This window comes from Pongo pygmaeus, chromosome 5 (assembly GCF_028885625.2).
Source record: "Pongo pygmaeus isolate AG05252 chromosome 5, NHGRI_mPonPyg2-v2.0_pri, whole genome shotgun sequence".
Lineage (NCBI taxonomy): Eukaryota > Metazoa > Chordata > Mammalia > Primates > Hominidae > Pongo > Pongo pygmaeus.
In genome coordinates, this window is record NC_072378.2 from 133,773,283 (window position 1) to 133,787,106 (window position 13,824).

Below are 13,824 nucleotides of genomic sequence, written 5' to 3' on the forward strand. Positions count from 1 at the left end.
AGAATTAATAGTCATAGCAGTATGCATTGTTATAAATTATATTTAGAATAATTTTGCTTGATATTTTAGTTGACAGCCAAAGTCCCATGACTTTCTTATTACGGATAAGTAAACTTAACTTCCTTCAAAATTATTTTATGCAGTGTTTAATTAATTTAATAATTAAGTTGTAGTAGCTGACCTTGCTTCTTCAACTTACCCATTTGAATTACATAAAAACTGCCTTCTGTTTAACATTCAAGATGTAAAACTATCCATTTGATTCCTTCTAAATAACCTTGTTTCCTCTCTGGGTTTAAAAAACTCCTCCTGTGTAAGCAGCTGAGTGACAAGTATTAAAGGTTAATGGGCTGCAGGAGAGCACATGCTGGTTGCATTAGAACCCAGCCTCTGAGAGCGCTCGAATGCTTCAAAGAGAACAATAGCATGTCTTTAAACATCAATCCCTTTAAATTTAAATAAATACCTGATAACTCCCAGCTGGGCACAAAGGGCATGAATTAAGTAGACTTAATTAAATTTTTTTTAAGTTACAATATTTCTTTGGCTTTTTATCTGGTGAAAGGATTTTTCTAACCTGAGGAGGAATGGGTACATCAGAAAGAAGAACATTAAACCTAGGAAAGTATTTGTGGTAATTGAATCTCGGTTCTGTTATTCTACTTTAATACATTTTACATTTATCTATATGCTCATGTTATAAGGATTTTTTTGTATGTTTTATGTAAAAATAGTTGAGATATGTCTTAGAGTATTATATCATTATAGCATATATTTGATTTTTACAGATGATCTAATTTCATTAGTTCACACCGATTAGAAGCAGTTGCCATATATTTACATAAATATTAGTACTCCAGGAAAGAAATAATAGTATATAAACTTTGCATAGAGACTCATATGTACTAATCCACATCTTTTGTAGCAGTTTACCTGCCTCTCAGGAGATAGTTACCATTTCAGTATTCTGTATTGCACACTTAACATAGCTTTTGTAAACTTTCTGCAAAATAAATCTATATGAACAAATTGTTAAGGAAAGGAATGGAGTTATTAACTTATTGCTGACCTACTTCAGTCATATACTACAAGTTAGGTTAATTGAAAGCTGAATGGCAAAACTATAAAGTGTTAGCTCCAGAAGGAATTTCAGAACTCTCTGATCCGTTTTGTAGACAAGAAAAGTTAAAAGTGGTTAAGGCCATACATTCAAGGCCTCACAGCTGGTCAGTGGTATAAATGAATCTAAAACCATGTCCTTATGATCATTCCCTGGGTCCTTTCTGTAATACCCCATCAGAAAATAGATGGAAAAAGAAATAGGCATGAACAATCATCCTGTCTGAAATTCACTCATATTATCTTTGTAGATATTTTCCCAAAATTTTAAAGAAGTATCTAGGGACGTGCTGTCCAATAAGGTAGCCACCAGTCATATGTGGTTATTAAAATTTGATAAAATTAAAAATTTTGTTTTTTATTTTCATTTTCACAGCAATAATGCAGTAAGTAATTTTTATTAATCGATTTTGAAAATCATCAAGTACAACTAGAGGCGTTAAGTTCTCAATATTTTCAGCAACCAAAATTTAACTGAATTTCCAAGTTTAAACATATTTCAAGTGTTTAACAGCTGCATGTGGTTAGCAGCTACCATATTGGACAGCTCAGATACAGAACATTTCCAACACTGTGGAAAGTTTTATTCCACAGCAGTGATCCAGGGCAGGGATTATCAACATCAGCACTGTTAAAGACTTGGGCTAGTTCTTTAGTGTGGGAAAGCTGTCCTCTGCACTGTGAGATGTTTGGCTGCATCTATCCCAGAATGCCAGCAACACTCCCCCAGATGCTTCTTTACTAAAGAAGCAACCAAAGATGTCTTACTAAAGACAACCAAAAATGTATCCAGACTGTTTAAGTGTCCCCTGGCAGGCAAAATTCTCACCCCCACCCACTTCTCATCCCGTTGAGAGTCACCAATCTAAGATGGCATGATACTAAGAATGAAACCTTAAAATTGCTTTGACACCATCAGATAAACTGACAATAGACATTAAACATGTATTTAAATTAATTTTCAGGGCATTTTGAAAACAAGCAGTTTTGCTTACTGTTGTATGCAGAAATGATGGAATGTAATGAGTGTTTTGGGTAATGTTTATGATTCATCAAATGACAGTGGGGAATAAAACGAAGTTCTTTCAAGTTTGTACAAGATATTCCAGAAATCATTCTGGAAATGAGGCTGCCTTTTGTGGGAGCAGTCTTTACTTTGATCTGCATAATTTCCACTCACTTTAATCCAATTTTGTTGTTCTTTTCAGTTATCTGCAAATTTCTGAATCAGAACAAAATGTATATATTTTAGTAAAGAAGCATAAACTTTCCTACGTGAACATCATAGTTTTCTGAGCCAAAGGTTTTCAGTTCTATTTAGAAAATGAACATATAGATGTTAATAGAAAATTGTAAAGATTAGTTGAGCCTTTATAGTGTTGTGAGTACATTATTCTAATGATGTTTAGATTTATCATTAGAAGAAACATCCTATATATTCAGAATTGAGTTCATGTATATGGGTTTTTTCTGAAATGTGTAATTTTGGTCTATGTCTTATTTATAAAAGGTTACTATAATGAATATTTATCTTCATTATTCAGTGTGTCTTTGGACAAGCCTTCTATTTCACAATATTGATAATAACTGATTAGTATAGCCCAAGTCTTGAGTGTACCAAGGAGAAATTCTGTAAAGAAGAGACGAAAGAATATTTAATCAAGCCTCATTTAACTATATTTCTGTTAGAGTATTTGGTATTGTGAATCGATAAATTAGAATGAATATCTTTGTAATAACACTATTTTTATGAAGTGTACATTTAATGTCCATTGTGTAGTAGAACAAAGAGTCTGTTTTCATTAAGTTGATTTGAAAATTTAAAATGTTCTTTAAGTTTTGATAAATATGTAGAAAATTAATAGTTTATTGGTCAATTTATTTTCAATGATACATATCAAATTCAGTTAAGTTTTGGTTGCTGAAAATATTTAGAAGTAACACCTTTAGTCAAATTTGATGATTTTCAAAATTGACTGATAATATTCTTAAAAATATACTTACTGCATTATTGCCATGAAAATGGAAATATTCTTTCCATATTCAGAGCTTATAGGCAAAATAACATTTTAAACACATTAAATTATGCATGTTTGTGAAGCAGATCACAAGGGTACTTGTGATATATATAGAAATATATCATGTTCCATAAAATAGTTAGCAACCTAAACCTATTTGTCACTTTTACAATTCTAAAAGTTTCACTCCAGAATTATTATGAACAACTCAGAAAGGACATAGTACTTTGAAGTATAACTATGATTGATTAGACTAAACTAATTCCAGCACTGCATTGTGTACTACTTTAATCTTTTTGAAAAGTGAATGAACAGCAGATGGCCTAATAAAGACACTCTGTGTGCTCGCTCAGTGTGGATTGGCTCTAAGAGAACTGGCTCACACTTTAGAGTCCATATATTTGCAGAACATCTGTCTTAGTCAAGGCAGATAGTTAAAGGAAAGAGAAACTTCCAAGCTTTTGGATATATTCCAGTTTGGGGCTCCATGTTTGGATGAACTGTTAATAGGACCTCACTTTCACCTTTAAGTTCTTCTCAGAAAAGTATTATCTCTAATAGTTCGAAGTATATTTGTAAATATAATTGCTACTGCATTTTGTGATTGTGTTTTAAAGAAATCACCTGTGCTTTCTTTAATTATTGCTGGAATATTTTAGACTGCATTTTTTAATTGTTCATCTGATGGGTAAAATGAGAGGAAATAGAATAAAATAGTATTTTACCATTAGAAAATGAAGTTTGGAACATCACACTCTTATTTTGTATTGTGTTTCAATTAGAACAGATATGGAGGAAGAGCAATATGTATATATTGCCATCATATTTGGTATTTTAAAATGTAAAGTTTGCAAATTTTAAAAATTTACTTTTATATTTTGAAAGCTTAATTAGCCTATAATCAAAGATATTTATTCATAGCATATTAATATATAAGAGCATGCTAATGATTTGGAAAAATGGAAGAATGATAGAGGGAATGATTTGTGAGACAAATGTTTATTTCATGCTTTTTGCACAAAACTCAAAGCAGTTTAATTAGGAGAAAGTGTTTAGGCAGCTGTTTCTTTTTAGAAAATGAATTTCTGGAAACATGTATTTAACATGGTAATTTCTTCAAATTGGTTATGTACACTCTAGTGAAATGTATTTATGAAGCAACCTTTGGTGCACTGGTATTTTTGTGTCTTACAGTAATTACAAGTAGTGGCTACAGCCCCAGATCAGCACATCAGTATTCCCCACAGCTGTATCCTTCCAAGTAAGTGGTCAGTAGATTCTTTCTGTTTTATTAGAAAATTTTTCCAGTGTTATCTTTATTAATCTGTATTCACACAATATGACAACTTTAAATTGGCAAACATTTATGTCTATACATGTATTATAGATGGTTGGATAATACTTGGATAGATTAAATATATAGATAAATATCCTGTACAAATTTGAAATGGAGATATCCACATTTATCTTGATGATTCCCTTGAATATTTGTATATACCTTGAGAAAAATATCAAGCTCAAATTAGAATACATTGCATTTTAATTCAAATTCAAAAATGCTGGCTGGTTAAAAAATCTAAAGAGATTACATTTTATCTAAATGTCAACACTTCATAACTAATTCCATCATTGAAATTCTTTTGTTGGATTTCCAGTTCTAATAAACATATTTTTGAAGAATATGCTTTATTGTTTTTATAACTAATATAGTCACTTTATTGAGGACAGTGGTAGATATTTCTTAAGTTTAACTATATTGGGTGTATATCTGAATTGATTTGGAATCAGCCAGACGTGCCAAAATTTTGTATTGCTGATAACATACACATTTAAATATAGTATGTTATTTTCTGCAGCATCTAGAGTGTCTGCCTTTACATATATATAGACTGAAGGTTGGATATCCAATGGGGAACATGATGTAAAATGTGGCATGATGAAAGGAATGATGTTCCTTTTTTTTTTTTTTTTTTTTAAGGAAGCTTCCTACCTTTCTTTTTCTTTTTTTAAATTTCCAATTCTTGGGAGCGAATTCTTAGTAGGGGTTTTAAATAGACTTTCATAGTCTTTGCATAACATTAAGTCACGCATGGTGAGTGTGAATTTGCTCATGAGCATATTAATTAGCTAGTGTGTGCTCCATTTTCCTCTTCTATATATTAACTGGAGTGCTATTTCAGATATGAGCAAGAATTGTAGACCTGGAAGAGACACAGGTGTAATATCTAAATCAAATTTCTACTTTTACAGGTGTGGTATAGACATAGGGAGTTTAAATCATTTGTCTGTGGTCACTAGATTGGCTTGTAGCAGAGCCTGAGCTCCTGACATTCAGACTGTTGCATTTTCCTATATTGTTAAAATTATATTGTAGATAAAGAGGATTACTTCCTGGATATTACAGGGTTTCACTGAATGTAGGCTGTCTAAATTAATACACAGTCTTTGTTGCCACAGTAATGCTATTTTTCTGATATTTAGGCCCTATCCACACATTCTTTCTACACCAGCAGCTCAAACAATGTCTGCCTATGCAGGCCAGGCTCAGTATTCGGGGATGCAGCAGCCAGCCGTCTACACAGCCTACTCACAGACAGGACAGCCCTACAGCCTGCCCACATACGGTATTTCCCATCTTCTGTTTTCTTCTTTAGTTATAGGCAGGTAATCCTGCTGGCTGGTAGCTTTGTATTCTATTGTAGGTTACAACTTAGAAGGAAAATCATCTTACTAATTAAATGGTTTACACATTCATTTTTCTGAACAGATTTGGGTGTGATGTTGCCAGCCATCAAGACAGAGAGTGGACTTTCCCAAACTCAGTCCCCATTACAGAGTGGTTGCCTCAGTTACAGCCCAGGGTTCTCTACCCCACAGCCAGGACAGACACCTTATTCTTACCAAATGCCAGGTAAGTAGCTACACATGAAACATGTTTTGGGAGAACTAATTCTTTGAGTGAGACTCATTGGCTTCAGACTAGGAATATCCGATCCTGAAGATAGTTTTAAGCTTTATCACAGCTCACACAATTTCTAAAGAAAGATAACTAGACAGAAACATGATGAAATGGTTGAGTATACGTCAGGAAACATGACCTATACCAAACTTAAATACTTAAGTTTAAGCTGTGTAACATCAGCAGGAAACCAAGTCCAAGCAAAGCAACTTCCAAGCCAGACACCAGGTCAGCCACACATTTGGTGTCTACTTAAGCAATTTAAAAGATCTGTAGCATAAACCAGTATTTTCTTTTCACTGTTCCTGAAGTATGTAATGCTGTTTTGATTATACTTAAACTTGAATTAGCTCTTTTCTAAGTTCCATTTATTATTGACCAATTGAGGATTTTTTGTTCATTCCTAAAATTCCTCTCTCCTATTGACACTATATTGCTTAATAGGACTATTATATAATATTTACTCTCCAATCCTCCATATAGGCATATAGGATCATTAAATTTTTTTTAATTTTAGACTCCTATTAAAATTGTGTTTTATCTTTTTTTTTTTTTTTTTTTGAGATGGAGTCTAACTCTGTTGCCCAGGCTGGAGTGCAGTGGCACGATCTCGGCTAACTTGCAACCTCCGCCTCCTGGGTTCAAGCGATTCTCCTGCCTCAGCCTCGTGAGTAGCTGGGACTACATGTGTGCACCACCACACCCAGCTAATTTTTGTATTTTTAGTAGAGACGGGGTTTCACCATGTTGATCAGGCTGGTCTCGAACTCCTAATCTCAGGTGACCCGTGCACCACGGCCTCCCAAAGTGCTGGGATTACAGCCGTGAGCCACCATGCCTAGCTGTGTTTTATCTTAATGCAATAGTTGCCAAAAGAATTTTAGTGACATAGTAAAAACTTTAAAAGCTGGTTACTATCTGTCAATTTGTCTGTACTACAAATCACAAATTTGGGGCTATATTAACGTATTTGAACCAACTGGTATGACATTTTGGTCAATTGATTCAAATGAAATAATTACTTAGATATGTTCAGCTGGAATAGCAGTGCTCTTTTTTACCTAAAATGTAGGTTGAAACATATTTGAATGCATGCTATAGCCACAAAAATTCATACAGCTTCAGTTAGCTACGTGACAGACAGTATTTTTATTTTTTTCACAAATACTTTCATATTGGTTATTCCAGGTCAGGTCAGTGGCACTGATTACATAATACATTGCTAGTCAAAACACATTGATAAAACAAGTAATCAGCTACCTCAATAGCCTTTCATTTTACTTTTTGACAAGCACATTCCATAAGGACTTTTTTTTAGGAAACCTGTAATTGGCAGCTCACTTGTTTTTGCCCTGATTTGAGAAATCATTAAATTTCAGACCTTGTAGTAAAGTTTTAGAAAGCCCTCAAACCCTAGATTTGTGTAGCATAAACAGTTCTCCCTTGAGTCTGAACCCTAATTCACAGCTATTTTTGTTCTAAAGAAAAGACAAAGGGAACAAAAGTACAAGGAGTTGCTAAATGGGGTTCTATATGTTTATTTCCCATGCTAAAAACCCTGTACAAATGTTGAACTCAAGTGATTTTTTGCATGTAAATGCAGTTGATATGATTTGAAAGTTCCAGTAGTTTCCTGGAGGCAGTCTTAGTCTGTGTAAGATTTTATTCTTTGCATACCCCTGCACTTCTAGACTCTTAACCCTTGAATGTTGGCCTCACTCCTTATGAAGACTGTTCCCATGTGCTTCTGTTTAGCTCAACAGATTCAGTAGGAAAGGGTTTACCAGCTGTTACAAGAGGGGGAGAGCTAAGCCTGTTTTCTGTATAAATGTCTCAACTTCAAATTTCACTGTCTTCACGACAAATTTCCAAGAGTTTCTCTCACAGAATTCTGCAAAGTGAAATATTTTTATCATTTTACAAGGAATACTTTTAAAATGCGATTTGTTTTTTACCTCTAGGTTCTAGTTTTGCACCATCATCTACTATTTATGCAAATAATTCAGTTTCCAATTCAACGAATTTCAGTGGTTCACAACAGGTATAGTAGCTTTTTGTGTTTATGCTTTTTATATGTATTTCAGATTTTTGAAGAGTACTCTCAGGTTGCCATATATGTGCATACTCTCCCAGAATAAGGCTTCTTTATTTAAAAATTATGATAGCATTTCAGGATAGTAAAAAATTAGCTATCTAGAATTCTTGGAATATGTATTATTCTGGCTATTTTAGATTTTTTGATTGCTAAAAGTTTGTGCTTTAAATGTTTATGCTGTAGTTGTTTTAATCATTTGGCATGGAATTACAAAATGTATTGGCTATTTTGCTGTCTTAAAATATACTAAGAACAATTTATTTTTCTTGATAAAGCAGTTATTATAATGAATATTAATTGGTTGAATCAATATTAATTAATTAAAATCAGTCATAAGATTATACTACAGACTATATAACATTTTCAGTCCTAAAAAGGGTCCTTTGTTACTAAACAAAATTCCTCAAAGACTGCTGTTGCCTTTTAAATAATTTTTCTGTTTTTTAGTTTTATGAATACTTTTAATAAATGTTTGATTCCCACTTTCCTGACAGCTGCAACTTTTTGCTTTTGTCACTGTGCGTGCCTCTAGTAGTCTTTAGTCCTCCTTCTAATTATGTTTTCTTAATATTTTTATGAGTTTTAAAATCTAGCATGTTAGAATTATGCATGAAGCAAGAGTGAATGTCCCTGAATGAGTGAATCAGCTCAGAGTGAGATGAATTCGTGATATATGTTGACACTTCCAAATCTTTTGTCCTTATTTTTTGATTTTCAGCCACGTTCAAAGTAGTTGAGATTGAAGAGTGGCTGACTTCTGGTCTGGCAATACACTATTTTACTTTAGCATAATTGCTAGACATTTATATATTCTAAAATGTAAGTTACTGTACAAGTGCTTACTTTTTAGATTTACTGAAGGAATTGTATCAATTGCTTTATTTTAGTTTTATTGATATCACAAAAGGCAGAAAGGAAATTTTGATCATTAAAATCGTGTGGAATAATAATATGTTTGATAGGATTAAACGGTGTAATTTAGCATTAGGAAAATGTCTTAAAACACTAAACATCAGAGCCAGTGTATACATTTTATTTTTTAAAATTGAGATTTTTTTTGTAACTTGATTTTATGCATTTATTTATTGGTCCAGCAAGCATTTATTGAGCACTTGCTATATGTTAGATTTTTGGCTAGGGATTGAAGATTCAAAACGAGTAACTCATTGTTCCCTGCTCTTCAGAAGGATTCAGTCCTCTGAAAGAAACAAATATGAAAATAAGATGGACAGAGGGTGGGATATAGTGAATATAATAACAGAAATATACACTAGGCAGAGTTGCACTATAAAGGAAAAACTGCTCTGCCTCTATTTGGGAGGATTAAGAAAAGATTTGTAAAGGAAAAGAACATTTATTTGAAAAGAGTTAATCATAAAACAGATCCGATTCTCTGTGAAGATTTAAATATAGTGGATCCCAATGTAAAATGTAATCTGTATTTGGGACCATGGCCTGACCACCAGTTTGTTGTTTTGGCTAATACCTATTGAGTGCCCATAAAGTGTTAGGAATTGGTCTGTATACTGGGGCACATGAAGGTGGGGCTGGAGTAGATCGGATCTGATTCCTGCCTCATGGAGCTTACAGCCTACTGGGACAAACAGACAATAAACCAGTAAACACACAAATAAATACAGAATTAGAAAGAGAACAGGGCCTGCTAAAACATCAACTGAAGTATAATTTTGAATAGGGGAGGTTTTATATAAGGCTTCTCTATGGAAACCACATTTAGGCCAAGACGTCTAAGAGGTGAAGAAGGAGGACAGTGGTGTTTCAGGCAAAGAAAGCAGCGTGTACCAAATCCCCGATGGATGGAAAACTTGGTGTGTCACTGAACTTAAAAAAAGAAAAAAAAGGCTGGAGTTTAGTTCGTGCATGAGGCAGAAGTGGGGAAACAGATTTGCAGAGATAGGTGGGAGCCTACTCACGTAAGGCCTCGTGGTTTACCGTAAGGAATTTGGATTCTATTCCAAGCCCAGTGGGAGGCTATGATAGGATTTTGAGCAAGAAAATTACATCATTTAATTTATGTTTTGAGAAGATAACTCTGCCACCAAGGTCTTTGGAGAAAGTCAAAAATGGAAACGAAGAGATAAATTTAAAAAGGAATACATTGCCTGCAACAGGAAGAAAAGGTAGTTTGGACAAGGGGATGACAGTGGAAATGAAAAGAAAGTGAGATCTTTGAGATATGCTTGAATATGAAAAGACATTATATTCCCCAGTGGGGAATAGCCTGGACCCTTCCAGTATGTAACCTCATCCTCTTCTGCAGGAATTAGTAGGCTAACAGAGAGCTTCAGCACAGATGTTTGACTTAGGCACTCTGGGTTCAAATTCTAGCTCTGAAACTTACTAGCTGTGTGACCTTGTGCAAATCACTTAACCACTCTGTGCCTTAGTCCCCTTCAATGTAAAATGAATATAGTATTAAGACCACATAAGAGATTATGAGGATTAAATGAGTAAATATATTTGAGCCCTTAGAACAGTGCTTTGATACAGAGTAAGCACTATGTAAACGTTTGCTACCACTGTTTTACTCTGAGAGATATTGCTAGGAACTTTGTTTAAATATGATGAGGTTTTTGTTCTTGGCTCACAAGTGGTAGTGGGAAACATTGGATCTTGAAATTTTCAGACTAATAGAATTTTAGTTTTCTGCCATATTACTTAATCCTTTATGATGATATACATATTTACTTATAAAGATTATTTCTTTTATTTTTTGGAAACCACATCAAATGTAGATCTTTGTTTCCTTTGGAACACATTTCATCAGGGGATCTTAGTGTTATCAGTGATGACCAAGGATTTGTCATCACTGATAACATTTTGGGCTGACACATGCTAGATATATTAAACACCAATTATCACAACAAATCCTTACTCATCATCCTACTGTGTAAAAGGATTTTGAATCATTTTAAGGTTCTTAAAATTTTTAAATAAAAAGCAGGTCAGGGGTGTCGATACAGTGCTTTCATTTTTCTCTGTAACAAAGGAGGGAAACTAAATCATTGAAAAGTTCACTAAAGACTTTAAGTCAAGGCCTCAGGTGGCATATAGTTTGTGAGAGGCTGGGTAAAAAAAATAATAATATTCATCTTCTTTTATTTACTTTTTACCTCCTGCCAAGAAAACAGAATTATCAGTGGTAGCCCAGAAAGGAACAAAAATCACAAAAATGCAGACTGAGGTCTCTGTGGAGTCTAGGAGGGGCAGCCCCAACTCCTTGCTGGTGATGTTAGAAGATGTATAAGAACTGATTTTGTGAATATGAGCTGATTCCATCTCCTTCTTTCCTCTTCAAACACGTAGTGCCTGATGATGTAAATCCTTGAATAAGTAATCATCAGGAGCAAAGTGAAGCATATGCTAACTTTAATCACATTAAAATTTGTGTACTGGACCGCGTTTGCCAAAACAATAGGGTATTTCACTACTATGTGCTTGTAAGAAATGCCCACAAAGTAGTCTCTGCTCACTAGGATCACCTCAAAGCTGTGGACTTAGAAACAAATGGGGCTGAGTACTAATCTTTCAATTACCATAATGACTGGTTTTCTTTGGACAGTATTAAAGAGTGATTTCTCTTTCAAACACACACATCTCAATTATTGTTTCAGGATTATCCATCCTATACAGCCTTTGGCCAAAACCAATATGCACAGTATTATTCAGCATCAACGTATGGAGCGTATATGACATCAAATAACACAGCCGATGGCACACCCTCTTCGACCTCTACTTATCAGTTGCAGGAATCTCTCCCAGGACTGACTAACCAACCAGGTACAGATCTTCACCCAGGTGAAATACTTTTATATGTTTTGCAATATCTAATAACATGGAGAAAGAGGACATTCCAAAAACATGGCTGAAAGCTCCCAGATAATTGTGCTGATGTTTAATCTGTTAGCATGACTGTGTAAGACGAGGCTTTTCTGGCATTTCAGAAGATCCTTCTTTTAGGTATGGGACAGATAGGCAATTTTAATCACTAAATGATGGTGTACATATGAATATGGAGCTTTTGCCAGACTCATTATTCATTTGTGAAGAACTTGCAACAAAGTTGTAATATTATCTTTCTTGAGTATGACTGATATTATTTCCTTTATGCTAAAGTGACTGCATAAGCCCTTCACCTTTGTAAGTTGTCAGTAGCTGTAGCCAGTGAACATTTCCTACATTCCTGGGATTTGTAGAATCAGTGGTAGGTAGTTTAATATCTTTGTGTGATCAGTGTGTATTTAAAATCCATTGTGTGTTTCATTATCTGAAACTTGCAGTATTTGAATTGCATTTGCGACACGTAATTTGACACAGCTGAAGTATTTAAAGTTAAAAGCAAATGTAACAGAGACTCAGTATAATCCTAAGAAAAGTTCCAGGACTTTTTGGAGAAATTATTGAGATGATTCTAAAATCACAAGGAAAGGTGGATGAATTAGAATATTCAAAACTATTTTTAAAAATAAGAACAAAGTTTGAAGACTCAGATTACCTGATTTAAAGACTTATAATGTACAGTAATCAAGAGAGTGCAAAAGGATAGACACATAGAGCAATGAAACACAATGGAGAGTCCAGAAACAGATGCATATATATGCTAGAAAACGGATTTTTGAATCAGGATACAAAGGCAATTGAGTGGAGAATGAATAGTTTTTTTCAACAAATGGTGCTGGAACGATTGGACATCTATATGCAAAAGAGGAAAGGATCTCAACTTATATACAAAAATTGTGCACATGTACCATAAAACCTAAAGTATAATCATAATAATAATAAAAGAAAAAAAACAACAACAACAACAACAAAAAAAAAAAAAAAAAAAAAAAAAAAAAAAAAAAAAAAAAAAAAAAAAAATTAACTCCAAATGGATTGTAAGCCTACATCTAAAAAGCAAAACTATAAAACTTCTAGAAGAAAAAAATGGTGGAAATCTCTGTGACCCTGGGCTACATAAAGATTTTATAGATATGACATTAAAAACACAATTCATACAAGAAAAGAACAGATAAAATTAGATTTCAAAAAATTGTAAAGAACTTTCGCTCTTCAAAAGACACTATTAGAATAAAAAGACAAGCTATAGATTTGGAGAAAATATTTATAATACACATACTGATAAAGGAATTATATAAATATATAAAGAACTCTCAAAAGTCACTAAGAAAAATGAGGTTAAGAAATTTTTAAAATATCATTAATTTGTTCAAGTGTATTTTTCTGCCTTCAGTTATTTGCAAGATCCAAATTCATCTCTACTTCTTTCTTATTCAGCTTTGGGTGGGAGGGAAAATAGGCAAACATGGTCACAATACTGTAAACTCTTTCTAACTGGACCAGTGGGGCCAAGATGACTCAATGCCATTAAACGATTATTTATTGAGTGCGTATTAGGCATCAGCGCTGTGCTAGAAACTGATATTTCAGCAGTAAATGAGCTTTTTGCACACCTTTGGCTTTCATTTGACAAGCAAGACAAATATCAAGCAAGTAATTACAAGAAAGGGAAAATGGTAGGTCATATGGGGGATATTAACAAGTGAACTAATTTGGACATAAAGTAAAAATGAAACTGATATTTTAAGCAACAGCCAAGATATGTTTATATC

General features: G+C 33.6%; 1 protein-coding gene across 15 annotated transcripts in view; it reads left to right on the forward strand.

Moving 5' to 3' along the window:
* Positions 1–13,824, forward strand: part of EYA4 (EYA transcriptional coactivator and phosphatase 4) — a 314,955-nt gene that overhangs the window by 208,107 nt on the left and 93,024 nt on the right. For 10 of the 15 annotated variants that reach the window (XM_063666612.1, XM_063666614.1, XM_054492945.2 and 7 more), the window contains 5 exons: positions 4,332–4,398; positions 5,619–5,761; positions 5,905–6,048; positions 8,058–8,137; positions 11,827–12,010. In XM_063666612.1, coding sequence (XP_063522682.1) covers positions 4,332–4,398; positions 5,619–5,761; positions 5,905–6,048; positions 8,058–8,137; positions 11,827–12,010 — 618 coding nt within the window. The remainder of the gene's footprint in view (positions 1–4,331; positions 4,399–5,618; positions 5,762–5,904; positions 6,049–8,057; positions 8,138–11,826; positions 12,011–13,824) is intronic. The other 5 variants (XM_054492943.2, XM_054492944.2, XM_054492946.2 and 2 more) reach the window with 1 other exon arrangement.